This window comes from Wickerhamomyces anomalus (assembly GCF_001661255.1).
Source record: "Wickerhamomyces anomalus NRRL Y-366-8 unplaced genomic scaffold WICANscaffold_1, whole genome shotgun sequence".
Taxonomy (NCBI): domain Eukaryota; kingdom Fungi; phylum Ascomycota; class Saccharomycetes; order Phaffomycetales; family Wickerhamomycetaceae; genus Hansenula; species Hansenula anomala.
Window position 1 is genome coordinate 3,252,268 of NW_017567110.1, and position 27,702 is coordinate 3,279,969.

Genomic DNA, 27,702 nt, shown 5'->3' on the forward strand with positions numbered 1-27,702 from the left:
AGAGAGAGATCTCAGTGCATTAGTTAGTGTGATGATTTATCTATGAATTGAGCCAGAATGGGGTTAATATTTATATAGTCAACCTTTCTTTGATTATTCATCAACTTCTTCCAATGTAGCTTTACGTTTGACATTGGTTGATTGGTTAGGTTTTGAAGATGATGTAGAGGCTGGAGTTGAAGTTTTCTTTTCTGGAATTTGTTCTAATGGTGATTGAGCAGCAGCCTTCTTTTTTGATTTTTTTGATTTTTTCTCCTTTGGATAATTCCAAGCATAAAATGGTTTGAAACTGTCAATGAACCCACAGTCTTCAAACAAGTTAGGGAAGATCCATAAACCTGGACTCAAAATGACATAAGTGATGACAAAAATGATTAGTCTGATAATTGCTATCACGAAGAATAATGCAATCAAACCTAACATAGCCATTGATAAATACCAGACACCCTTTCTCATAAATGCAGGCCACAATGGGAATAAGATCAATGTGAAGACAGCAGCAATAACACCGAAACCTAAGACAATATCCCAAGGACTCTTTTCGTTGTAAAACCAAATGTAGTATTCATCTGGTGTGAGTTCTGCTTTTTGTAATGGGAGGAACCATGGTGTACCTTTCTTTGGAACCAATTGGTTCTCTTTAGCCTTTGCTGAAGACAATTTTTCACCAGGATGAACCAATTGGTTTCTGATCAACATCGCGAAAACACCTTTAGCATCGGTTTCATTTCTAACTGGTGGTAAATTATTCTTTGGATTTTCTTGCTTCTTTTTGTAATCTTCCGAAAGTAAAGCACGAGAGGCCCTTTTGAATCTGAAAAAGTCAACTAGGTTTCCTTGTAAAAGACCTTTACGTTGCTTTAGTAATGAGTTTTTGCGTAAGAATTTGGCAACATTGACCGCCATTAGGTCAACTTGTTTCTCACTCATGATGTGTGTGTGTGTTGAATATTTCTATTGTGTTGATCTATATGATTAAAGTGGTGAGTTTGGATAATTGACTGAGAATGATGATTTGGTCAATTGAATCTGATGGATGATCTCAAAATCTCTAACTTTGTATTCAACTATGATTTCAAAGTGAACCAAATTTTCTCAGACGTGTCAAATCAATTGACCACATTCGCGAATTCGATCGTCCAGTCTTTGGGTAATCTGCGGGTAATATCTGCCAATAAACATAGGGTCATTAATATCAATGAAAACAAAAAACGCCCCTTCGAAACTAGCTGGAGACGTGAATTATAGAACCAAACACAAACAAACGCGCTTCAAGGTTATCCATTTATCAGCTAAACACAGATGTCGTTGGTTCCGGATCTCTATCCAGATCAAATAGTGGACTATGCAGTCCAGGAACTTGCTTACGAAGGTAGTGCTGGTGTATCATTCGATAAATTGTGGGAATTGGTATCCTTGAAGGTCAATGTTGATGCATTATACAAAAAAATCATATACTCTTGGTTATCGAAAAACGATTCAATCGAAATATTAAACGACAATCAAGAAATCATTAGCCCTAATCCAAAGTCTTTTGATGAAATTGAAAAAGGTCGTTACTTTATTAGAGTGACAAGTGAATTCCAATGGTTATCGTTAACTGGTTCTCCAAGAGAAAACAATCCAGTAGGTGGAATGGCATTCGATTTGTTGGTGGAAATTGCTAAATCCCGTCAGGAAGGTATTGACTCATATACTCTCACTAAAACTACTAATCAAGATGCAAGAAGTTTGACATCAAGAATCAAAGTACTGAGCGCGTTGATCCAAAAAATTCCAATCATAAGAAATGGTCGAACTTTGAGTCTTTTAATCTTGAAGAAGTTTTATCAACCGAAAAAAATTGATACAATTGCTGTCTCAAATGATGAAAAGAATATTACTATTAGTACAGATGATATAAGAGGTCGCATAGTTAGTACTTTGAAAGCAGCTAAACATGGAGTTCGTCAAGTGGGTGATCTTAGAAGGGAAATGGAAATGGACAAAGCACAGCGAATAAAGCGAACATTCAGATCCTCTGTTAATTACCTCGAAGATAAAGGGTATTTGGCAAAAGTGTTGGTGGTTTCACCCGCTGCTCCTAAAAGGAAGTTCTCTGCTTTGAAATACTTGAAAGATTATGTTCCTAAAGCGGATAGAATTGAGGATGTTGATGAAGAGGAAGTCACAGAAGACGAAGAGGAAGAAGAATTTGATTTGAATGATCAGATGATTGATGATGATTTGAAGAATCTGGAAGACGAAGAGCCACCAACATCACTTGCAAATGTTGATAACCTTGAAATAAAGTCATCAATTGACGACACCGAGATTCCATTATTTAATAGATTCTTTCCATTCCAAAATCAAGTATTCGAAATTGTTGATGAAACAGAAACTTTAGGGATGTCGAGTATCGAAATTCTGGATTCTGTGTTCGGTAGGTCTTATAAACGTTTGTTTTCCAAAATAATCGAATGTTACACTACAGGGAAAATGGAGCCACATATTGCCAACCACGGAATAGAAAGACATTATGATTTTAAGGGAAAGGTTAAATTTTACCGTTATTTGACAAGACCCAACTTCTTAAGGCTATCAAACGCCCCATTAGATCCAAATGGTTCAGAACTTCCATCTTTTGAAGCTGCAAAGTTGCCTCTTGAGATGTTGAACAAAAAGAATTATATTCCAATGAACACAGGGGTAGAACTGATAGAGAACAACGGTTCATTTTCTATTTATTGGTTTGGTCATTCATCTGATATAGTCGCAAAAGCAAGAGCTGCTCAGAAAGCTAGAGATGCTAAATCTCTCAACACTGCTGTTGTTAATGTTGTTGGTGGTGATGATGATACGCCAAAGAGAAAAAGAGGTCGTCCTAAAAAAGGTGAAGAGAGATCAACACCTAAACCAAAGAGAACAAAAAAGAAAGAGAATCAACCTGAGAAGATCCAGGATACAGCCGAAAAAAATGATATCGGAACACAAAAAGAAAAGGTCAATGTCGAAGTTGTCACTGTTGAACCCACAGCAGAAAATAACGGACCACAAGATAACACCAAACCTGATACAGAAGAAGTTCCGAAAGACGCAGATAAAGCTAATGCAAAAGAGGCTCAAAAGGAAATTGTTAAACCCTTGAACACGTTGAAAATTTCGGACCTTGAAGGACCTTCATTTAAAGCCATCGAACGTTTAAGCGTTATCTTGAAAGTGTTGGAAGAAAATTCAGGTGTTATGGTCAATGGGTTCCCTCTTCTTGATGCTGTTAGATGTGCATTAAACATCAATGTTGATAAAAGAACGTTCAAAAGAGATTTGCAATCCTTGAATTCTCAAGGTAAAATTTTTTTCGATGAAGTTTTTGCTCTGAGAGAACTAAGCTATAAAGTTGTTGTCTTAACATCAGAAGATTCTCAAGCTGCTATAGATGCCTTTAAGGAAAAAGTGAAAGATAAGCAAAAACAGAAAAAAGCCGCTCCATTCAAAAGATATGATGAACTTAAAAACATTGATATCGGCTTTTATGATAATGATATAGAGAGATCTTTCAATGAAGTACCTGAGACACGGGCCTCAAAGAGACAAAGGACCAAGAAAAGTGAAATTGCTAAAGAGATCGAGAGTGAATCAAAAGAACAACCAAAACTTGTTAAACAGAAGAGACCAAACAAAAAGGAGTCCAATTCACAGAAGGCTGTCTCTGAACCAAAACCAAGGAAGAGACCCGTCAAGCCTAAACAGGAGACCCATAATGATGCTTCAGATTGGGATACCAACTCAAAGAAAGCTAGAAAACCTCATGGTACTCGTAAAAAAAGAAACTCATCACATTTGAACAGCACAGAGACAATGCTCTTATTCAAGGCTGTTATTATCTGTAAAACTATCAATGAAAATCAAATCAGTTGGGAAAAAATTACAAAATTATTTGATGGAGTTTCACAAGAAGTTTTACGTAAAAAATGGCCACGTATAAGATTAATGATGGGCCCTGAAGGTAGTAAAACTGCTAGGAGAACATGGAAAAGAATTCTATTAGCTGCCGTTAGAGAAGGGAAGATAACGTTACCAGAAGTTGAGCAATTGGAACTTGAAACTCTTGTTAAGTTATGGCAAGATGCTGAAATCATGGGTGGTGTTGATGAAACTAATGATGGACTATTTGCAAATTATGAGGAAAATTTTTCTCACTATAACTTTGTTAAAAATCAAAGTATCTCAAATGCTTTCGCATATGATAGCAATTCAATGATTCAAAGAGAACAATATCTAGTTGGGAAATCATTTACTTATGTTGAAGATTACGAAGAAATCAAAGAAGGAACTCCTGAAACCTATTCCAATATTAGGAACATAATCATTGCTATACTGGCTAGTGGCCCAAATTCCAACATCAGAAAGTTACCGTTATTAGAGTCATTTGATAAAAAAGATATTGATGAAGTGTTTGTCGAAATGACAAAAAGAAAAGAAGTTGTTGTTGGATCAGATTCGAAAGTTATTTTAGGAGAAACTTTAACACATATTTTGGATGATAATTCATATGATTTTTCATTACAGAAAGTGAATCATTTACATGCCATCCTAAAGAATCTTTTTGAAGCCAATAGAGGTTTAGTTTTGGATCCAATTTTTGATAATTCATTTATGGTTCCCATATTGGAATTATTAAATCAAGGTGGATTGAATTTGATAAGAGTTGATCATTATAGAAGAGAAGTGTTGAGTGGCTATGAAGCTAGAACATTAGAAAGAGAAAAATTGGATTGTGATGTCATTTTATCTAAAGGTGATGTGCCAATCAAAGAAGCATCTGAAACTTCACCTTTAGTACCAATGGGTAAACCTTGTTCACGTGTCTGGGTCGATGTTCAAGGCCAAATTAATAAATCTGTATGGTTCAAAGTGAATAGGGCGGTGTTAACTTCAATCTTATCACAACCTGGTATAACAAAATCTGATTTGTTTAGAAAGTTATCGCCATTATTAACAAGACCTGAATTGTTGGAGATCATTCAATGGCTCAAAGATGCTAAATCTATCACGGAAAAGGAATTCGAAGGGTTATGGCTTTTGCCACAATGGTATACAGTGTTTGGAGTATAAACAAATAAATCATTTGATCACTTATGCTACAATTTTTTTGTAGTTTCAAGTTTCAACTAGACAAAGGCTATTATGGGAGTGCCCGGTACAAAACGCTTCTCCATAGAAAAAAAAAATGCTTCGGTTGAAAAAGATGACGATTTCGATGCAATTTGCTTTTAAAATATTAGACGCTTAAGTGCTTTTATACCAACTGATACAAAACAAGAGAAAACAATGCCACCAGTTCAACAAGTTCAATATGGCCAACAACCTTCTAACTTTGAAAAATTCAAAATGGGTGCTATGATGGGTACAACAGTCGGTGTTGTCGTTGGTGTTTTGTTTGGTGGGTTTTCCATCTTAACTAATGGTGCTGGTCCAAACGGTGTTATGAGAACATTAGGGCAATATATTGGTGGTTCAGCTGCTACTTTTGGACTATTCATGTCTGTTGGTTCAGTCATTAGATCAGATTCCAGCTCAATTGACTCTTTAAAAGATTACAATCCACAAAACATGCAAGAATTAAGAGCACTTGCTAGAGCAAGATTTGAAATCATGAATGAAGAAATTAGAAGAAGAAAAGATTGAGGTGGGAAGATAATCAAAAAGAATAAACTATTTATTTAAATTGAAAATAATCTGTGGCAGTATTTTGAGGATGATTGATGTAAATAAGATTTTTTTTTTGATTCTGAGACGTAATGACTGCATGCCAAATGTGTATAAATAATTTGAAATACTTTAAAAGGAGTAAAGTCGTAGCATTGTCTATTTGTATGAAGATTAAGTAACTGCTCAAAATTGTCTGTATTTCCAAGGAGCTGGCAGACTTCAATTTTCAAGCGCGAGAAAAATAAAGGAATTAAAGAGACAAAGCTGTTGATAACAAAAACAGACATTGGATAATTAAGTGATTTCAACTTCATTGGAAAAGGGAATTGTCATAATGTTGACAAATACTGAGTATAAGTGTATCAACTTTAATCAAGATTTTTCTTGCTTATCTGTTGGGACAGAGAATGAGTTCAAGATTTACAACGTGGACCCTTTTGGTGAATGTTTTGAATTAGGTGAGTTAAATGCTTTTTTTGTTAACGTGACATACTAACAAATCGGTGGAAACAGATTCAGGAGCCAATGTTTCAGAAATGCTATTCTCTACGTCCTTAGTTGCAATTGTTGGTGTTGGAAATAAACCAACTACTTCTCCTAGAAGATTGAGGATTCTGAATACCAAAAAAAAATCAAATATTTGTGAATTAACGTTTCCAACAGCTGTATTATCAATGAAATTGAATAGGAAAAGATTGGTTGTCGTTTTGGTTGATCAGATATATATTTATGATATCAGTTGTATGAAGTTGTTACACACCATTGAAACGTCACCAAATGAAAACGCATTATGTGACTTAAGTTCAAGTGATGATTCCATATTAATTTATCCAGCTCCCGGACCAAACGTGGCATCACCTTTTAGTGTTAACGATAGCAATGATAGTGGTAACAAAAGCCCTTCTTCTAATGGATCACAGGAGGTTGGTACTGTTGTATTATTTGATGCTTTAAACATTGCACCTTTAAATATTATCAAGGCACACAAGACGGATCTGGCATCCATTTCCTTGAATAGTAACGGTACTTTATTTGCCACAGCCTCTACAAAAGGTACTATTATCAGAGTGTTCAACACCGTGACTGGGAATAAAGTGAATGAGTTTAGAAGGGGTTCATATTCAGCATTGATACATAGATTAACATTCAATTTGAACTCTTCGTTAATAGTGGCTACATCTGACACTGAGACAGTTCATATTTTCAAGCTATTACCAGATGATGATTTGGGGTATAGTCGCAATAACAATGAGAACAATATGGATAGGGAAGGAGGTTATCAAGAAGGTGGAAGTGAAGAACAAGTTCAAGATAATTTTGACCACGATGAGTCTGAAGAGAGGATCATTCCTAGATCAGTGAACTCCAATGTGAAAGTTAATCCAAGGCGTCACCCTTCGATAACAGACCGTATTTATCAGAACCTACCAAAGAATATATCATCCATATTGGAGCCGCAAAGGGACTATGCCTTCTTAAGAATCCCCAACCAGAACAAGACCAAGAACGTTGTTGGTTTCAACGGGAACAATGTGCTTGTGGGATCCTCCGATGGCTCACTATACGTCTACACGATACCTGAGAAGGGAGGTGAATGTGTCTTGGTGAAGCAGTACTCTTTTGAATAGCCTATAGATGTCGGATATTAGCTAAGCAGCACACACATTCTTACGTAACACTTTTCTTTTCTCGTAGAACCGCGAATCAGACCGCAAAAATGAAATCATCGGGCGCTAAAGGAAAATTTCAAAAATTCACATCAACAGACCGTGTCAAGAGCCAGAAGGAAATCCATCTCAATAAACCTGGACAATTTCTTTTACCTTCTTTTTTTCCCCTTGATAGATTATAGACAACACAATTAATAGAGGCAACTCATGCTCAGACAATAGAATCGATTATAATAGAAATAATGTTTGGGTTGGGAAAGTCGTCAAAGTCATCAGCTTCTTCAGGGCCATCCTTCTTTGATATCAGGTATGTCTATTTATGGCTTTGTCTTGTGAAAAATACTAATTCTTCATTTTAGAGTCAAATCCACATATAAAAACATGGTCATCGTCAAAGGTTCCCAATATGAATCCCCTTCAGTCATGTTGCAAGGTCATTTGGTGTTTTCATTGCCTGATACGATGTCTGCTAAAAGAATTAGTTTAAAATTGGTTGGGAAATATAAACTAGATTTCCTTGAAGTTTTATCTCATTCAAGATCAACAGTATCAAGTCCTGTTAAACAAGAGGCGGTTATATTTGAAATAGATTGGGATAATTTGTTGGTCAATGCCGAAGGTGTCACTAAAGTTGGTACTGATACTAAAGTTTCAATGAGTAATGGCGAACAACGAGTCTCTGGAAGATATACAATCAGTGGCTCTTCAACTCATGCCAAAAACTCAAGTCCTCAAAAAAAACTACATAGAGCAAATGCTCCATCTTCATTAACTTTACCTGTTAATGGTGTTTCAGGTACCCCTTTCGAAAACATCTCAACCCCAAATGGTACTTCGTTTATCTTACCTGGTGGGAATTATGATTTACCTTTCAAATGTGTTCTTCCAGGTGATATTCCAGAAACAGTGGAGGGTTTGGTGGCAGGTTCAGTCTTGTACAAATTTGAAGCTTCAATTGATAGAGGAAGTTTTAAATCACCTATAAACAAGTACAAATATTTTAGAATTTTCAGAACCTTGTCAAGTGATAGTTTACAATTATCAGAAACTATGTCAATCGGGAAAACTTGGCCTGGGAAAGTTCAATATGAAGTTAGTATTCCTGCCAGAGCTGTTCCAATTGGTGGGAAATCCCCTTTAAATATTTTATTGGTTCCTTTGATTAAAGGTATGAAGTTGGGTCCAATTAAAGCTCAAATTATTCAATATTATGCATTTAGAGGTGTCACAGGTGATGTTTATGATGATCAACAACAAGTTTTAGATTTAACAATGACCCAAATGGAGAATCATATACTGGATGATAAATTAGCAATTGAATCCTTTATTGATCTACCTTCAAATTTGAAGAAAGTTACACAAGATTGTGATCTAAAAGAAGATTTGATCAAAGTTCGTCATAAATTAAAAGTTCAAATAAATTTGATTCAACCAAATGGTCATGTTAGTGAACTTCGAGCAAATTTACCAATTAGTTTATACGTTTCACCAAAAGCTGATATGACTGGTCGTACTATTGTTTTAGATAAAAATGGTAAAATTCATTTTAGAAAAGAAGAAGAACCATTATTTGAAAGAAATAAACATCTTCCAGGACAGCCACAAGCAACAAATCGTGAAGCTAATTTCCAATTGGCTCAAACTGAAGATTCTGCACCTCCAAATTATGAAGCTCACATTTTTGATAGATTATACGGTGATACAAGCTCTGGAAATAATAGTTCAACTAGTGGAGATAATTCAAATATAAATTCACATCCAGTTTCTCCAAGTTATACACCTGGTACTAGATCTCCGTTACCAGTTTTACAAAATCAAACGCAACAACAAGGTTTATCAGAAGCCAGTGAAGATCCAGATTTATCTTATTTTGGTATACCAACAAGACCAGGTTCAAGAAATATGAATGGTGATTCTGCTCCTGTATCACCATTATTAGATGCAAGTATTCATAATCATCATGGTCACAACATCGATGATGAATTATCAAGAAGTTTAGAAGCTTTGAAATTTTCACATATATCGGATTTACCATCTTATCAAGATGCTATGGATGGAGATGATGAACCTGATGAAGTTGAAGAATTTGCGCCAAATTATGAAGGTTCAGATAAAGACGAAAATTCAGAGGATGGTGATGATGTTGGCTATTTTGGTGGTCGTTCACCGGGTGTTAGTACATTAAACAGTGCAAATAACAGTGCTTCTCATAGCAGAACAAATAGTTTGCCAGGGAGTAGAGTTGGTACACCAAAAAGAGAATCACCATTAAAGAAGGTATCACCAGTTGGTAAAATTGAATTACCAAAACCGGAACCAGTATTACATGTTCAACCTCAAAGACCCTCAGCTTTCAGAAGTTCTTCATTAAATAATATCTTATCAAGACATGGTTCTTCATCGAATTTAAATACTAATGCTACCAGTTCAAAACAAGCAAACTCTACCCATACAAGCTCTTCAAATTTATCAAAATTGGCTTATAAGAAGTTCATAAGGTCAAAGGAGAAGAAATAGAGGGACGGTGATTAGAGATGTTTAGAATAATGAAGAAATGATATAACATTTGAACGGCGTATGCTATTATTGTTCCTGGAATGCGTAGATGAGTAGTTAATCCGAATTCTCGCTCTAATAGTCGTTGGAAAATTTTAGGAAGTTTCATGATGGTCAGCGAGAATTACTTACTGTACTGTACCTTACAGCTGTGTGAAACTAATGGCTAGCATTAATTTTTAAAATGTTGGACGTCTAATTATTGGATGTGGTTTGCGAATGATGTATTAAAGGTGATCAATTCCTGACTTTCAAGCGTATGTTAATTGAACGAGTCAAAAGAGAGCAATATGCTTAACTACAGAAGGATCAGTCTCTATACAGACGTAGTGGCAGCATCTGACGTTATCATGGAATAGTGCGTAGCCGAGTCCTTTTGTTGCTGGCCCAGCTCAGAGGTGATAGCTCTCTATGTAATTTTGTTAAGCGTGGAAAACCTCACCAGTTCTAGGATCACCACGGCTTGGATTTGAAGCTGGATGGGTGTAGATCATTCATTATTCAAACAATACTCAGTAAATTGAACTCAGCAAAAGCTATTCAAGCTCTTCAACCTGTGAAGCAGAGAGTAATAGAATCTGTTTGGCTTCTATTTCCTTCACATTCAAATTAGTCCTCAGCCTAATGACTCTTCTCCAGGTTTTTGCCATTGGACGCCAGCGGTTAAACTTTGGGATCAACTTGCCGTAGAAAACAGGATTAATCAATCTTCCGGTGCCCAAAAGCTTTTGAGGCATCTGGAAAGAACAGAGAGACGCCCACAAGGAGCCCAGCTACAGCTACACTTTCAAGAATCAAGCTCTTATAGCTCAGCTCTTCCAGCACCCTCTGCCTAGAGCCTGGCCCAAGCGCTTCCCCAGACCGAGCTCCCCGATCGCCGTCTGGCTCTGCTTGTGCCCGGAGAAACTCGCTGCCCTCCACAAAAAAGCCAGCACCAGCATGCGGGCCCTACCGCTGCCAGAACAATCATTTTCATCAACAAACAGCCAATTTGATGATGGTTTTTTTCCTGCTCGTCATCACCAACATCAGTTCCATTCACTTACAAGACCCTTCCAGCCAGCCAAACAACCCAACGCCCACAGCGCTTAGTCTTGCTACGATGTCCTCCATTGCTCACATGCTGGCACACAACGCCGACCACGCTGCTTCTTCCAACAACAACAACAACAACTCCTCTATTACTGCTACCAACAACTCTGAGGAGAACAACACCCACCCACTAACAGCTGAAATCCCAAGTGAATCTACCTTGGAAACATCCTCTTCCCAAAGCCCTTCTATCACCATTGACAAATCAGATTCACAATCAACCATTAAAGCAGGCAACCATAGCATGACACCGAGAAACAGTGCTTTTGAAGATATGACCTTGAGTAAAGATGATGAAATACGGCCATCAACAAACAAAAACTCGTCAACTTCATCTACTCATCCTATAACACCAGCTATAAGAACCTCTGTTGATTTGTCTGCAGAATCTAATGAAATAACAGATCCTTCAGACCCACAAATTAAACATCAAAGAAAAAGATCAAAAGTTTCAAGAGCTTGTGACGAAGTGAGTTAAATGATTTCTGTTAAATGTACCTTGACTAACAACAACATTTAGTGTCGAAGAAAAAAGATTAGATGTGATGCCACTTTTAGCACTACCTCAAACTCAGTCATTAAACCTTGCACAAGTTGTATAAAAAACAAAGAAAATTGTTCATTCGAAAGAGTTCCCTTGAAAAGAGGACCAACAAAGGGGTATACTAAAGATGGCGCATCTGAGCCGAGAGATCGATCAAAATCAGCAACTAGATCAAGAAGATCAAGTAGCATGGGCAACCAAACATTAGCATCACATTCTCACCATTTGCAACAGCAACAACAACAAGTGTCCCCTTCTTCTTCCATAACCTTACCACCATTGGTTTCTTTGACAAATTCGGTCTCTTTCAGAAATTATTCAGCATCTTCTACTGGCGGTGCTAGCCCAAATACAGACTCTAAAGAATCAAATAATCTCTCCCAACCAGCTTCCCCAAGAAGAAATAGTGGGTTCGGTTCCATTGGTGAGAGAAACCTACAAGCTAACAACTCCTCTGGATCGACACAATCATCATCTTCAATCAATAGTGCACCACAACCACAAGTTAACCCAAATGGAACAATTCCTCAAGGTTTATTTTGGAAGGTCCCATATAGTCAAGGTCCATTTGATAGAAGAGGTTCAGTCGATTCAGTATCTTCCTCTTTAAGTGAAAGATCTCCAAGGTTCTCAAGCACTTCCAGTACTGCTACTGGTGGTAACTTCATTTTCGGACAAAGACCTGTTAGTTATGAATCATCAGTTGTTTCAGATTCAGATGATGAAAGAGGATCCAACTATTCTCCTAGAGCTTCAATTGATATCAGAGCAAATAGAAGTCGCTCTAACTCGGCAAATTTACAAGTTCCAACAAGTCCTGCTTTATCAATTTCCTCTCTGAACAGTCTCAACCAAGGATTCAACAAAAACTTAAATATTCAAAACTCCAATAATAACGGTGTGTTGGCTCAACAACAGCAACAACAACAGAATCAAATTATTGAATTATATTACCAGTTTATCCATCCAAGCTTCCCAATTTTACCATTGAACAAACAATCTTTGGGAAATCTTTTATCAATACCTCCTCCAAATGCTTCTGATCATCAACTCATTAATGAAATCCATGAAATCAACACACTGATTGTTCAATCATTCTATGCTTCTTTAGACATATTGATTACAACAACTACAAGAGGTTCAAGAAGTCCATCAATTGTGTCATTACCAAATTCAAATATTAATTCAAATCCAGTGGAGCTTATTAACCAGATCTTTAACAACTTGATGAAAATCTTTCCAATTTTCCAAACTAGATTCAACTTGTATTCTCAAAATATTGTTATCTTATTGGCTTCAACTTTAGTTTTATCAAGCTATGCTATAACATTACTAGGTTTTGAATCGGATGTTTATGTTAGTTCGAGTATATCAATTTTCAACAAGTTGAAAATTTTCAGATTGTTTTGGGACCCTTCGCATTTGGTTACTAGTGAGAACTATGATGATTATAATTCAATCTTGAAAAGACTATACATTGATCTTTATATCATTGATACTTTGCAATCTTTATCGTTTGGTACGCCAAAATCCTTGAACCTAGATTACGAGCCTTCAATAGTTGACTCATTGTTTCCAAATTTTGCTAATTTCAATGGTGCTTCAGGTGTTGATTTTGATTTGACTAAAAATAATTTGAAATTTGGAATCATCTTATCTAAAATAGGTTCATCAAGAAATTTTGCAAATCCTAGATTGAATACTTTCCTAACTAATGACTTGAAAAACAAATATAACTTCTTCAGCAATACTCTTGTGAAAAATTCCAAAAGTCAAGACCAAATTTCCATAAACTTTTTAGAATCATTACTTTCAAAATTTGAACTTGTTGGATTTTTAGAAGAGGTGAGTCAAATTATTCAAAATGATAATAAGATTGATGAAGAATTAGTTTACGACTTCCAATTGAAGTCATTGAGAATTGTCAAAAAACATCTTGAAGTACAATCAACGCTTTTGAAATCAATAAAAAATTACACCAACTCAATCGAAACAAGTTCAATTATTTCACCCTTTCTACCTCTAGTTTTCAAACAATCTGTCAAGGCATTGAATATTCAAAAGATTATAATCAATTCACTGCAAATTAATAAAGACCTGATTACAAGATTATCAAAACCTTTGAATGATTTGATTAGTTTAAACAACTATTTAAGTTTGTTGAAGCCTTTCAAGAATGATGATTTCAATAATCACTTGAAATTCTTGTTTGTTTCTGACCATTTGAAATATTTGGATTTCAATAGTAATGAACAATCAAAAGAGTTTGAAAAGCTGAATCACTGGATTGGGTTAATGAAAGATTTGAAAGAGTTTATCCAAAGGGATGATTATGATGGATGGTTTTGATTGATTTTTATAATATGCTTCTGACATTACTGGAGTCATTGTTATAACCTTACAATTTATATTAATGAATTCATGATTTTATTTAAATTTTCCAGGTACTGTTTGTCAGGCATCATAACGATTTTTTCAGCTTGATCCTTTGTAATATTGTTCAAGTACTGTGTGTAAACCTAGCTGGATTCTCACGAGGTATCCCATGCACTTCGTTTGAAATTCTAGTCTAGTAAACTATTTTTGGTGAAAGACGTGAATCTACCACGTTTCATTGACCAGTCTTCAGTTATTATAAGCTTGAGTCATGCTATATAAGTACGTAAAACAATATCAATGTTATTATTTGATCATGATCATACGTTAAGCATTATAATGTTAATAGAGAGGTGATTGATTTGTTCCAAATAGTAATATCGACTACTATTTAATTTAGTGATGAATTACTACAGTTCGATGGCGCAAAGAAGGATTAGTTCCAAATGCAAAATGTTTCCTAATTATACTAGTGATATACAGTATCTTCTTGATAATACAAAAAAATAAATATGGATAGAGCGAAGACAGAATATGATGGTAATAACAGTAGCTTTCCTTCTTTCAACTAATGTAAAGATTTGACATGGGTACCCTGCTCTATTCTATTATGAGATGACTTCAGTATTTTTGCTCCAGGACAAAGACTTATGTGCTATTTCTATTGGGAAATTGAAGTACCATTATCTCTAAGGCCTTGCAAAGTTTCATCATTTGGTAATTCTTGAACTGCGTCTTCATCCTCGTCGTCATCATCATCATCATCATCATCGTCGTCGTCGTCGTCATCATCATCTTCATCATCCTCGTCATCATCTTCATCCTCGTTGTCCTCATCTTCATCTTCACCATTATTTTCACCATTTTCCGTCTGTGCCTTTTTGGAATCATCATCAGCTCTCGATTTCTGTATTTCTTTCAATTTCTTCACCAAAATTTCCACAATATCACTCCATTCTCTCATACCACCCATACCAATATCACCACAAACTAGAACCTTCTCGACCGGTTTCAAAATTTCAATCCATGGGGAGTCTTCTTGAATCGAATTCAAATGTTTTTTAGTAACAGGATGTGTATACATAAATGTATTCATAGCAGGGGCAACAAGAATTGGAGTAGCTGGATTCCAACTTCTTATGATGGCAGTTAATAGGTTATCACAAATACCATTTGAGATTTTTGCTAAAGTATTAGCACTCAAAGGACTTATCAACAATATATCAGCCCATTTTCTTAATTCAGTATGAAGAACTGGATCACCAATCTTTTTATAACCAAACCATTCTTCTTCATCTCTCCAAATTTTGACTTCTGAGTTAAGCTTCAAACCTTTCAAAAAATATTCAGCCGCCTTTGTAACAACGAGCTGGATTGAGACTTTTGAAGCCCCAAATGTTTTATATAGTTTATCAATAATTAATGGGACTTTTATAGTGGCAACCGAACCTGTAGCACCAATTAAAATATGAATTTTTTGATCATCTTGTTTTTGAAAAAATTCATAAAATGGAACTTGTGTAGTTGGTGTTCCTATAACAGCTTTAACTTGTTTCTCCTTTGGTTTTTTAGGGATTGCAATAGGCTGTGGCACAGGTGGTGAAGGACCGCGTTCGTGAGAGGTTGGTGAGGTGCTTTGATTTCTATTAATTGATTCAGGTGATTTAACTCTTGTGATATTATGTTGTGGATAGTTATGATAGTTTGAGAATGTATTAGCAGTGAAGTTAATGAAATCAGTATTTGTGTTAGAATTTTGTCTCGAAGAATTAGCAGAAGGGTTGGAGATACTGGAAATGCTAGGGTTTCTTGATGATACAACCTGTGGTATGCTGTTTGTGATTGAAGGCTGTCTAGACACATTTCCTTGAGATGGTGAGCTAACTTTGCTGAGTGTTTCATTTGTCGTTGTTGTTGCTGTTGGAGTTTTGATAGTTGTAGCAGATGTAGGATGATGTTGTTGGACAGGTTGTGTGACCTTTTGAGTTTGGATAGGCTGGCCCAGTGTATTAATTTGAACTGATGAAGGTCTTGCACTGATTGACCCTCTATGTGACTTTTCCGTTTGGTCAGGAACAGTAAAAGAGACAGATCCATATTTATTTGAGCCAGGAACATCACTGGCAACAGTTGGAAATTGCGTAGGAACAACCGAAGGGCGTGTTGGAGTTATCATATCTGGTGTTGAAATAGTTGATGAATTTGCTGGACCAGAGCTTGTGGTGTTTAGTTTCAAGTTGTTTGACCTTTTGATTTGATTCTCATTTGCAATTTGTGATTTTACCGGTGATGAGTTTGACTTATTGAGAATAGAAAGAGCAGGTTTATTTTGAGCTTGAGGTGAACGAGGATCTGAATCTTGGGAGGCAACCCCAGAGTGTTGTTGTTGCTGTTGTTCTGATTGATCTGGCATTTTTGGATAAATATTATTATTGTCTTTTCCAATGGCGGTTAAACCACTTCAATGAATAGTAAGATGTTGATACTTGATAAAAACTTTTCAAACAGTTGAATACACCACTAACTTCTTCTTGCTCAAAAGCGCCTTGTTGATCTTTCGATAGCAGTTTATCTGATCTTGAACTGAAGGAAGGAAGAGCACAGTTGAATCACCCACCAAACAAAGAATACCCACAATGTGAAGATACTCTGCGAATTGTAACCCAATGACTTTCAAAGAAAACCGAACAGTTCTTTGAACAAAAGCAGTGTGAGCTTGCTTTGGAACAGTTACTCTAATTCTCTCTCTGTAACAATGTGAGTAGATCCAGTTGTCAGCGTGAAGTAGAGCCTTCTTCGTTTCCTTGATTCATCATGAATAGAGAAAAAAAAAATAGGTTTTTGTATTTGCGCTTGCGCCCAAACAAAACTCGTGCTGTTTTGGCGAAAATCTGTGGCAAAAAAATACTCGATCTGGTATTGTTTCAGAGCATTGGCGAGAATTACGTTGAATCTGACGTCAGAGGCTTCTGCAAAAGTTCTGTTTACGGAAACTCTTCGCTTTTCTTATTGTTCGCGTTGAAAGGAACCAAGAGACAACGTTCTCAGTACTACAAACGATTTTCTTTGCCACTCTTCGCTGGATCACTATAAGTGGAACTCGCTCCTGGTACTCTTCTGATCCCTTGTGCTCACTCTCTGCTAGAAACTACGAAAGCAAGAAAGTGGGCTCTCTGCGAATCAGATTTTTGAATATTTCAGCTCTTTCGTTTCGACGAAGAGTCATTGGTCTAAAAATTTCCAGGTCCTTGTTCGCATTTTTCGCGAAGCTGCACTATATTGGGTAACAATTTGCAGTATAAATTTAAACACTGTACAATTGTCAGAGAAGCTCACCATAAAACATTCGAAAGTCTCTTTGAAACCAGCTCTCCTCTGAGCTTTACTTTCTGGAGACCTTTTAAGTTTTCAACGAGTGTTAGTAGCTCATCATACGCTGCTTTTCGACATTAGTCTTATGTAATCAAAGCTGTTGATGTGTGTAGTTACCGATACTTATTTGCAAAAATTACAAATCGGTTCTTGAAGAATAGTAGTCTTTTGAAGTATTCATTTATAAGTGAGTTCGTTTATTCCAGACAATCATCATGTTCAAAACTTCATTCCTCCGTCCAATAAGCCATGTAAGTGTTTGTCATCTTTGCGGCCCTCTTCGTCCTTCAAACTAACAAATTATTCTTAGTTTCGTTCTCCAGTTTTAAGATCAACGCAATCATCTTTTATAAGATTATTATCAACCGAAACAAAAGATGCTATTGAAAAAGCTGTCGCTTCAGCCCCTGTTGTGCTGTTCATGAAAGGTACCCCAGAGTTTCCTCAATGTGGGTTTTCAAGAGCTACCATAAATATATTGGGTACTACTGGTGTTGATCCTGAAAAATTCGCTGCTTACAATGTTTTGGAAGATCAAGAATTACGCGATGGGATCAAAGAATTCAGTGAATGGCCAACCATTCCTCAATTGTATGTTGAAAAAGAATTTGTTGGTGGATGTGATATTGTTACTTCTATGGCACAATCTGGTGAATTGACTGAATTGTTGGAAAAGAAAAATCTTTTGGTTCCATTAGAAGATGAATAAACATAGTCAATATATCGCATTTTAGTTTATTCTTGTATATACCAACCATACAATCTTATATGTTTTGTTTTAAGTGATGTATTCTCAAGCCTTTAGATTTGTTCCGAGTGGATCTTTAAAATGATAGAAACAAACTCCGTTTGAAGAATTGAAAAAAATTAAGCTAATGCTCAATCCATCCATTGATCTTGATCTGGGTTTAAAGGCATCAAAGTCTGATGTAAGAATAATTGCATTATTTCAATTACTTTACGTTTCGATGCCCAAAAAGTGTACAACAGAACATTTGCCAAATTTTCAAGAATTTCAGAGCATGAGCTATCTATCCACAATTGTTAGTAACTTCAAAATCATATAGGTAAAATGTAAAGCTCTCTTGAAGCCTGGATTGTGAGATTCTGGTGTGCATTCAGAGAAATTACTGCCTGTAAGCTAAATAGAACAGCTTAAGCTATGCATGTACATTCTTTGGATAGACCAATTACAACCTATAACATGTAAAGACCCAATGAATCGAATGCTTTATTCTCACCTGTTTCACTTTTGTAATCTTAATGTTGGAATCAGCTACCTTTTGTGAACTTTCATGATTATTGAATGTAAAATTGAAACTCACAAACTATCTCCATTCCGTGTAAGTACTTATTTGAACAATTGTTCATTAGAGCACCATTATTGCAGATTTTACATCAACTCACAACCATCTCATCACAATCAAGCTTCGGTCATATTGAACAGGATCATGTTTAGTCTACTTACGAAGTCAAACTCATAACCACGCTTTGAAATGCTTTACTTATAATCTGGCACTTTCAGTGGATAAACTAAAAAGACAGTGTTTATCATCTAATAATATTTTTTTAATTTTTCCACTGTGCTGACATAAGCTTTGACTTATGATAAACTTTTTTTATCATGCCACAACGGTTGCACGATTTTCAATCTTGACTTGTGTACGTGTGAGATGACTTCTGAAGTATGGGGATCAAGTAAATACGTCTGTGACAATTTTATATTTGTAACGTGATTTTAAATTTTGAAGCACTTGGGTTTATCCCAAACCCCAAACAAGCAAATTTTGAAGCAAATATCGAATCATTTGACCTCTGGTTTGAGGAACCATTCGGAATCTGTACCATCATGGTTAGTTCGTTAGCACTGAGCAGAAGGACAATTAAGGAAAAACTAAAGGTGGTTTAAACTGTAGTATTAAGTATAAATACCAGCACATCCTCTAGTTGTAAAATGGTATAGATATTTTGCAAGGCATTTTATTCAATCCTCAAAAATATCAAACACTTCAATTATCTAAAATGGTTTCACAATCACTAGTTAGATCCTTCCAAAGATCCTTTATTCAAATGAACAAGTCAGTTGCTGCTAATACTGGTAGATCACAATTGAGAAGATTCTCAAAATACATGATTGGAATGACAGTACTTTACACAAGTGGAATTTATGGAATGTATGCCACATATTACCAAAGCAATAAAATCAAATCAATTTTCTCAAATGAAAGAGCTGAATACGGTGCTGAAGCCCACCATTCCATGTGATTTCCTGTTTCCTTCAACCATCTGTTAATTGACTACCAGGTCGTTTAATCGGCCATGCACCTAACGAATAAATGACATCTAATGCTACAAAAAACAAAACCACTGTAAGATATTGTAATATATATAGCACGTCACTCTAATAATTATCAAGTTCTAGCTTGTGAACAACAATTATAGACTTTTCAACTCTGTGAACCATTTTTCGACTAGTTCTTTTGTAGGAACATGTTCAATAGATTTCAAAGACTCTTCAAGCTTTGGAACTAAACTAACATACTCATCAGAGTATTTTCTCAACACCGCTCTCAAAAATCCAATTGATGTTTGGTACTTCCAAATATGTTCATTTTTTTCATCGAAATCATCTTCAACTGATGGTACTTCAATATCTCCTTTATTTTCGATTGTCTTCAATGATGATGAAATAATGGCCATTAACTCATTGAAAATAAACTCGAACTCAGCGGATGATTTTCCTGAGAAGGCAACATTGGTTAATAGTCTGAAAATAGATTCTGTTGCTGAAACATTCACCAAACCAAAGTTGACTTTGTGGGAGTCATCTAATGAATACTTAATCATAGCTTTTGGGGATAAAACATCGTAGGATTCCAAGACATCCAAGACTAAATATCCATTTTCTGGAGCAGAATTCCAATATTTTAAAATTGAATCAATAGCCCATAATTGTCTCTCCAAGCTCTCCTCTTCACTTAAGGAGGAAACGTTGTCATCCTTGATTGGTTCGTCATTCATGGTTTCATCTTTATCATCTCCTTTTGTTGAGTCACTTGGTGATTGTGTTATTTCTGACTCCCTTCCAAGAAGACTTCTCAAAAACTCAAAAGTGTTTCCAATGTATTTACCAGCATGTGAAATTGATCTGTTACCAACAAACGCTATAATTTGGAAAACTAAGGTGATCACCAATTTTTCAGGATTAGGATAATTTTGAACCTTTTCTCTAACACCATCGACAACAGTCTTGTATTCCTTGTTGGATCCCTTATGAAAGACTTCAATGAGTTTTTCAGTATCCTCTTTCAATGAAAGGTTTTCTTTCAAAAAAAATAATTTACTTCCATCCTCAGCAAAGTCCAAGCCAGCACTTTCCAAGTTTTCTTCACCAAATAATGATACGTAATATTCCTTGATCTCCTCTGTTTCAAATAACTTGACGTCCAAATATTGATGAAATTCTTCAGTCAATGTCTGTTGAATTTTTTCCCTGGTAGCTAATCTCAACTCCTTTGAAATCAAGTTTTTGATGAAAGCAATTCTTGGGTGATAATTACTTTTTGAGTTTTTGATAGAATCTGTTTCCCATTCACGCCATTTCCATGTGAAGTTGAAATTACTCAATTGAACAGCTAACCAATCAAGATATCTGAATCTTAGTTCAAAATCAGCAGTATGAATATTGGAGTAGAAAAAACGAATTGCTCTACCAAGAACTGGGGCAATTGCTTGTGCAGCATTTGTACAAGCTTCAACGAGGGTAGTATAGAAGTATGCAAATGGTTGTGAAACAGTTGGTAGTTTAAAAATCAAAGACAACACATTCTTAATAGCAACATCTTCGGTTTTCCATGTACTAGCTTTGTTTTCAAGCTCTTCATTATTGGCATTAATCTCTTTCAATTGGTCAATACTAGTTGCTGGTGGGGCGAACACTCCATCAGCGAAAAAGAGATCCAATGTAATGATTTGTCTTGCAACTTCTTTTCTATTGAATTCTAATGCTTCAACAATATCAATCACTATATCGTCAAAAAGCAAACCAGCATAATCAGAAGATTTTGGAACGGTGTCAAAACCAAGTATTGGTAAATATACTTCAAAAGTGAGTCTAGGTGTTCTCCACATACCATCCACACTACCTAAACCTGTATCTAAACCAGTAATATACTTGAATGCTTCAACTGCAGGAATTGAGAATTGTGGTAGTCCAAATTCTTCTGACTCTGTCAAAAGATGTTTCAATGATTGACTCAACTGTGGAAACAACGAAAAGACTTTTTTGTAATCGTCTTTAAAAAACTCTTTCACAGCAGGTAATATTAAGCTTATGATATTTTTTGGCTCATATGGAGCCTTTGAATCAACAGCAAATGGTTTGGTGATGGTAAGCTCCTCATCAACATACTTAAAATCATCCGCTATCCTTAAGATTGTTTCAATTCCTTCTTTCATAGCTTCTGAAGGCTCTCCAAATGACAAGAGGTACGGAATTGAAATTAAGGTGTTATAATAAATAGCTTCAGCTAAAGGACATCTTTTTTCTGGTTCATTATTTTGCAAATCAATGGAATGTTTTAAAAATTGACTATAAAGGGTCACTAAGCTTGATTCTTTAATGAAAGTTGACAAAGTTGACAAAAATCTTAAAATTAGTTTGATTTTATTCCACGGACCTGTTTCAAACGATTCTGGAATGACTTCTTCGTTTATTGATTGTTCGATCAATTCTTGTGCTTTTTGATGAAAAAACTCAGCAATTGTTTTACCGATAGACGACTTTTTGGCATTGACAACCTGTACTAGCCCAGAGATATGTAAAACCTTTTGTGGTTGTTCAGTGACAACTGCAAACAACGTATTCAAAACAGCGTCTCGCAAAGTCTTTTCATTTTCAAAATTTCCAATGATTGGTGCTGTCATGAACTCAACATCTTCAACATACTTCTTTGACGACTCACCTAGGGTGTTAATATCACCACAGAGTGTTTTCGATAGCTCGACAATTGGCGGCAAACGAAACCTTTTCTGATATGGCTGTTGATAATCATCATTACCTTTTTGCTTATTAGTTTTACATTTAATCAGAATGTATAATCACATGTCAATACTAACCAAATCTTCTCTTTCTATTGAAACCGCTCATTGTGACAGTTGGTAAAAATCTAGTCACTTATGATTATTAGTTTGGAGTTAATATATTGTAAAAAGTTCAAAGTGTAAGATTTAGACGCTGGCACAATTTTGGTTCAAGCTTATGGTTGAATTTTGAGATTTGCACGACTGTTACCCGTGAGATCTGAAAACTAATGTGTCCCCATGACCAAAGTACTACAATTATTGAAACCAAATAAAATGCATGAGTATTTAATGTTTATAATTATAATGATGGAGTTTATGATCTAATCTCAATTCCTTTCCCCTTCCACGTTATTATTATTTGTCATTAGGTGAAGTCACATTAATTAGTGAAAATGAAGTAATTCTTTTCCCATTAATCGGTGACTGTGGTTTTAACGAATCAAATGAGCTATTTGAAGATCCTAATTCGTTCAAAAAAGTTTTCTTGAGTCTATGATTCACAGGACTTGTGTTGTTTGTCAATCTAGTATCTTCACCATTACCCTTGTGGATTCTTTTTTCATATTTTTGTTTAATCTGAACAAGTTCATCTTCTAGTTGTTTAGAATGGAGATCTTTCATATCATCTGCATCCTGTAGTTTCCTCTCCAGTTCAGCGTTCTCAATTTTCAGCAGCTTGAATTTTTCAGTGATGGTAGACAAACGCTTCTTATCATTATTCAAAACTTCAATTTCATTTTTCAAAGAAGGAATTGTGACAGTCTCAAGCTCTTTGTTTGTTTTGGTTAAAGCTTCAACCTCATCCTCATTTTTGGGGGTTCCCAACCTAAATGAATCAAGTTCCGAAGCTTGGTTGTTGATTATTTCATCTTTGTTCATCAATTCAGATTGTAATTTTTCATTCTCGTAACTCAATTGCAAAGCAGAAGGTTCTGAACCATTTTCCCATAACAAAACATGTTCTTCAGCAATGTATCTCTTTCTTCTCTCTTCATTCAACTTCTCTTCTAGTTCACTAATGAACAAAATCTTATTTCTGAGCTCATTTTCATAATTCAAGTTTGGACTTGAAATGATATCTTTGCTTTTCAATTGATCTTCAAGTCTGATTTCTCTTTTAATTGAATCACCAAGTTCTTTGGAAACAAACTCTAGTTCACGAACAACAGAGCTCTTCTCTTCCATTATACCTAGTTGTTCAACAGTTAAATTCAGTTTCTTGAAAATAGTTGGAGGTGATCTTGAAGTTGGTAACTCAGGCTCAAATGACTGTTGCAATGGATTAGAATTTTCAACCAATGTTCTTGTTTTTGTATTATCATAATCATGACTCTCTGAATCATCATTTTCAAGTTCAGTATCAATAGTATTATTAGTTGAATATGATCCAGAAGTACCAGAAGCAGATGAAGTTGGCTGACTAGTTGCATTGGTATCTTTATCAATATTTGAGGATTCATCCAGACCTCTTTCACTAGACTTCACGTTGATATTTTTTTTGTAATGGCTTTCTGGAGACAATCTTTGGCTTTTATAAGAGGCTGAATCTTTTCTTTGAACTTTTTCAACTTCATCAACATCTTCATTTTTCATAATATGTAAGCCCTTGGACATCTCTGGAGCCTTATTGGTGGCATATAGTTCACGATCAACAGGGGTTTCTGGTAACTGATGATTATTTCTTTCAGTTGGTGTTTTGATTTCCACAGGTTTCGTAACAGGTTCAAATGAATTATTTTTCTTCTTCTCATTTCTTTTTCTAGACCATTTTTGTAAGAAACTTGGGGATTTGAACGAACTTTTGATAGATCCATTATTACTTCTTGATGACTTTATAGAAGCAGAGTCTGTTGTTGATGACTTTCTCAAAGTTCCTGTTTCATTAGCACTTGATACACTAGGATTATAAGATTGTCTTTTTTGTTGTTCAATAACAGGTGTTTCCTGGTCATGATAATCAAGTTTTGGTGTAGCGGTGTATGATGAGCCAGTATCATTTTCTGTAATTGTTTCTGGATATTCATTGTTGAAGCTGAATTGTGAACTTTTGTTTCTATGATGATGATTATCATTCTTGTTACTATTATCCATTAATGAAAATTGTGAAGCAGTAACGAAGACATCATTTGCTGTACCTGAATTTCCAGCTAGTTGATATAGTTTTTTCTTTGAATCAAGATCTCCATTTTCATAGCCATCAGAAACACCACTAAAAGTTGAATATTCACTCATTGAAGAAATCGACATTGGGAATCTTTTATGAGTGTTGACATTTTCTGAATTAAATGTTCTCTTCAAAGGTGACGGTGGCATATTTTTACTTGGTGAAGTATACTTTCTCCCAGGACTTGCAAAAGATGATGGAGAAGCAGCCTTTGTTGGACTGTTTCTTCTTGAGTTTTCAAATGAAACTGGTGGAGGTGGAGGAGTTGAAGTCCGTCTATTTGTGATTGGATCTTCACTTTCAGCAACAGACTCTAAGGTACGATGTATATGCTCGGGTTGTTGAGACGTTTCTTCAATTGTTTCATCAGAATCTTCATCCCTAATTTTCAATAAACTTAAATGTGGTAAACCCTTTGATCTTGGTAATTTTGAAGGAGTACCTTCATCATCAAACGTATCCTGATCATTCAAATCAAGACGATTATTTACCAGTGCCTTTCTATTGTTATCAAAATGTTCAGCAGGTGAAGGTGTTGATTCTTCATTTGGAGGAATAAATGACTTATCATTTGAAAAATCAGAGTATGTGGCACCTGAATCATCCAAGTGATCATTAGTATTCAATGTATTATCAGCCAAGTAATGATGAGAAAAATCTCCTGAAACTGGTGGTGGTTTTCTTGAAGCAACAGTAGTAGTAGCACTTGGGGGTTCAGAGTATTGACTTTCAGTATCTTGTAAAGATGGAGCTTCTTCAATTGTTGGAGTTGAAGGGTTGTATCCACCAAATGAATTTGCCATATTTTGTGGTTTTGGAGGTTGAAATCCATTTTGTAAGGGTACTTGTCTTTTTTGCTGCAATGATTGTGGAATCCCAGAACCAGAATTTCTATTAGGAACTAAACTTGGTTGAGAACCAAATTTCGGGCTATTATTGGCACCAGATTGAATAAAATGTTGATTTGGAGCTTGTAGTTCACCATTATTAATTGGAGTTCTAGCCATTGGGTTATTCACCTGTTGATAAGGGTTTGTTGTTAAAGAGTAAGCCCTGGGCGACCCTTGTTGATAAGGTTGATTTGTCAATGAATTTGTTCTTGGTTGTGTCAAATTTGGACGAGGTTGACCATTCATAAATCTTGCCCTTGGGTCATTATTCATTTCTTGATATGGATTTCTTCCTTGTAAAGACATAGCTCTTGGATCTGGACCATAAGGATTTTTATTACCTTGTAAAGACATTGCCCTTGGATCCCTTGCTTCTAGATAAGGATTGCCCCCTGCTGGACCAGTTTGTAAAGACATAGCTCTTGGATCATTCATTTTACCAGCATTGACCATTGCTTGTTTCTTGAATGCAGTCATTTGTTTACGATACTGAACATTGGACACGGAGCTTGAATTGAATGATCTTGAAGCACTTGTTTGTAATGTTGGAATTATAGGAGTAGAATCGAAACTTGATTGACCTCCATAACGACCACGATCTTTGATTGTTGTCAAATCATCAAAAGACATTGTATTACCAGTGTCGTCAATCATCACATCTTTCCCATCTTCGTCATCATCATCATCACCACCCCCTGTAAACTTTGATTTTGAGCCTTTAAAGAAATTGTTCATGGATGACATATTGAATGAAGAGTGGTTACTTTGTAAAGAAGATCTTCTTGAGCGAGGTTGACCAGGAGGAGCAAACGGCATGGAGGGAGGCATTGGACGTTGTTGAAAGTTATTGTACTGTGTATGGGGGTGTGGAGGTCCATTGAATCGTTGAGGACCTTGACCCTGAGGCATAGAGTATCCATTCATATTGTTGTGAGGTTGTGGTTGAGGGTGGAATTGTTGTTGAGGATACGGATCAAAATGTTGTTGGTTATTTATAGGAACCTCATCACGAACATCGATATTCCCAATGTCAGTACTCAGAAGTTGGTTCCTCAAGGCAGCATTATGACCGTTGTTCTTCTTTGGAGCCTGGTACATGGTATAGCTTGGTGAGTTGTTGATATTTCGTCAATGTAGTTTGTAATAAAAATGATGTTAACTCTTTAATGAATGATGAGGGAGGCAGTAGTTGTAGCAGCACCCGTGTTGTGTGTCTCTGTGTGTGTGTTTCCCAACGAATGTATTGTAGCTTCTCTTGCTATAAAGTGTAATGAGCCAAGCGGACTGTTGTTGTTCGTTCTGTGGTTTCAAGGTTATGTCCCACAAGTGCTGTTGATAATTTATTTTAGTTGAGTTGTTGATGTTGTTTAGCTCGTCTAGCGCGAGAGAAAAAATATGCAAATCTCGCCCTGACCGAAGAAAAAAAAACAACTGGGTTTTAGCGAGCGCGCGCAGACTGACAGCTTAAAACAAGAGTAAAACCACAGTGGCCCAGCGTATGGGATTGGAATTAAAAGAGTACGTTATGGGTGTAGATTAATTATTTCAACATTCATTTAGCAGCAGTCCAGGTGTGTGTGTGAGTTATTTCTCAGTGTGTTCTCGAAAAACGGAATCTACAGGTCCCTGACATCAAGCGAATATTGGCACAAACGTATTTGGCGTTCTGCCAGAATAGGCAGTCAACCAACAACATCAACTAGACTGTGATTAATACAACTTTTCAAAGGGAACAACTAGTATCAGAAGCACTAGAGCCTTTATTTTACTGGACAATTTTCCCAACTATGTTGTATCTTTTCAGACATGTTAGTAATGTGCCTAAATCTTAAAAAATCAACATATCATACCTTTGACTGAAAAAGCTAAACCAATCATCTAGCACTTTCAATTGTTTCTCTGTGAAATCAGATATATCATCACTTATTTTCAAATCAACATCTTCTTCTTTCAAGCTCGATTTCCCAAGTGCTCTACTTGCATCTCTCCCTACAAATACACCATACTTGGAATCTGGGCCATAAGCTTGTATGTTTTTTGTAACATCAAACACTACCCCTTTCACACCAATGTATCTCTGAGGTTTTTGTACTCCTGTTATCACAATGGTTTTGTTAGATGAATGCAATCAGAAGCCCACACGCATACATACCATCGTATTCAGCCAATTCTTTTTTCGTTATTGGGTCATATTTGGGTGGATCCAGCTGAACAGGCGTCTTTGGTGCAAACTTGCTTGTGGAAGTAGTGGACATTGTGAGT

The 27,702-nt window shown here is 35.9% G+C and overlaps 11 protein-coding genes across 11 annotated transcripts; 6 read left to right on the forward strand and 5 right to left on the reverse strand.

Moving 5' to 3' along the window:
* Nucleotides 1-93: 93 nt before the first annotated feature.
* On the reverse strand, nt 94-906 carry SEC62 (Sec63 complex subunit SEC62; the record flags this gene model as incomplete). Its single annotated transcript, XM_019181259.1, has 1 exon — nt 94-906. The coding sequence occupies one exon, from the start codon at nt 904-906 to the stop codon at nt 94-96; it is 813 nt and encodes a 270-aa protein (XP_019042212.1).
* A 396-nt stretch (nt 907-1,302) lies between these two features.
* On the forward strand, nt 1,303-5,094 carry TFC3 (transcription factor TFIIIC subunit TFC3; the record flags this gene model as incomplete). The annotated part of the gene is made up of 2 exons (XM_019181375.1): nt 1,303-2,824; nt 3,038-5,094. The coding sequence occupies 2 exons, from the start codon at nt 1,303-1,305 to the stop codon at nt 5,092-5,094; spliced, it is 3,579 nt and encodes a 1,192-aa protein (XP_019042213.1).
* A 216-nt stretch (nt 5,095-5,310) lies between these two features.
* MGR2 (Mgr2p) lies at nt 5,311-5,553 on the forward strand (the record flags this gene model as incomplete). The annotated part of the gene is made up of 1 exon (XM_019180816.1): nt 5,311-5,553. A coding segment is annotated over one exon (243 nt), but the record flags the coding sequence as incomplete, so codon positions are not given.
* Nucleotides 5,554-6,025: 472 nt separating this feature from the next.
* Nucleotides 6,026-7,319, forward strand: ATG21 (Atg21p; the record flags this gene model as incomplete). The annotated part of the gene is made up of 3 exons (XM_019181186.1): nt 6,026-6,149; nt 6,205-6,922; nt 7,034-7,319. 3 exons carry the CDS (start codon nt 6,026-6,028, stop codon nt 7,317-7,319), a joined length of 1,128 nt encoding a protein of 375 aa, XP_019042215.1.
* Nucleotides 7,320-7,703: 384 nt separating this feature from the next.
* Nucleotides 7,704-9,095, forward strand: WICANDRAFT_24057 (arrestin family protein; the record flags this gene model as incomplete). The annotated part of the gene is made up of 2 exons (XM_019181014.1): nt 7,704-7,980; nt 8,038-9,095. Coding segments are annotated over 2 exons (1,335 nt in total), but the record flags the coding sequence as incomplete, so codon positions are not given.
* Nucleotides 9,096-11,019: 1,924 nt separating this feature from the next.
* WICANDRAFT_61053 (Zn(II)2Cys6 transcription factor) lies at nt 11,020-13,902 on the forward strand (the record flags this gene model as incomplete). The annotated part of the gene is made up of 2 exons (XM_019183102.1): nt 11,020-11,478; nt 11,530-13,902. The coding sequence occupies 2 exons, from the start codon at nt 11,020-11,022 to the stop codon at nt 13,900-13,902; spliced, it is 2,832 nt and encodes a 943-aa protein (XP_019042217.1).
* A 675-nt stretch (nt 13,903-14,577) lies between these two features.
* On the reverse strand, nt 14,578-16,717 carry WICANDRAFT_89369 (phosphopantothenoylcysteine decarboxylase complex subunit CAB3). The gene has a single exon (XM_019186179.1). It carries the CDS (start codon nt 16,340-16,342, stop codon nt 14,591-14,593), a length of 1,752 nt encoding a protein of 583 aa, XP_019042218.1. The 5' UTR covers nt 16,343-16,717; the 3' UTR covers nt 14,578-14,590.
* Nucleotides 16,718-17,516: 799 nt separating this feature from the next.
* Nucleotides 17,517-18,010, forward strand: GRX5 (monothiol glutaredoxin GRX5; the record flags this gene model as incomplete). The annotated part of the gene is made up of 2 exons (XM_019184512.1): nt 17,517-17,552; nt 17,612-18,010. 2 exons carry the CDS (start codon nt 17,517-17,519, stop codon nt 18,008-18,010), a joined length of 435 nt encoding a protein of 144 aa, XP_019042219.1.
* A 1,727-nt stretch (nt 18,011-19,737) lies between these two features.
* STO1 (Sto1p) lies at nt 19,738-22,450 on the reverse strand (the record flags this gene model as incomplete). Its single annotated transcript, XM_019185458.1, has 3 exons — nt 19,738-20,278; nt 20,381-22,361; nt 22,420-22,450. The coding sequence occupies 3 exons, from the start codon at nt 22,448-22,450 to the stop codon at nt 19,738-19,740; spliced, it is 2,553 nt and encodes an 850-aa protein (XP_019042220.1).
* A 2,730-nt stretch (nt 22,451-25,180) lies between these two features.
* EPO1 (Epo1p) lies at nt 25,181-26,364 on the reverse strand (the record flags this gene model as incomplete). Its single annotated transcript, XM_019186686.1, has 2 exons — nt 25,856-26,364; nt 25,181-25,832 (listed from the first exon to the last, which is right to left on the reverse strand). Coding segments are annotated over exons 1-2 (666 nt in total), but the record flags the coding sequence as incomplete, so codon positions are not given.
* Nucleotides 26,365-27,205: 841 nt separating this feature from the next.
* WICANDRAFT_61058 (uncharacterized protein) lies at nt 27,206-27,695 on the reverse strand (the record flags this gene model as incomplete). Its single annotated transcript, XM_019183103.1, has 3 exons — nt 27,206-27,236; nt 27,291-27,534; nt 27,593-27,695. The coding sequence occupies 3 exons, from the start codon at nt 27,693-27,695 to the stop codon at nt 27,206-27,208; spliced, it is 378 nt and encodes a 125-aa protein (XP_019042222.1).
* Nucleotides 27,696-27,702: the final 7 nt, after the last annotated feature.

Coding starts and splice junctions, on each gene's coding strand:
- WICANDRAFT_89369 (XM_019186179.1), bottom strand. CDS start 16,342: ATGCCAGATCAATCAGAACAACAGCAACAACAACACTCTGGGGTTGCC.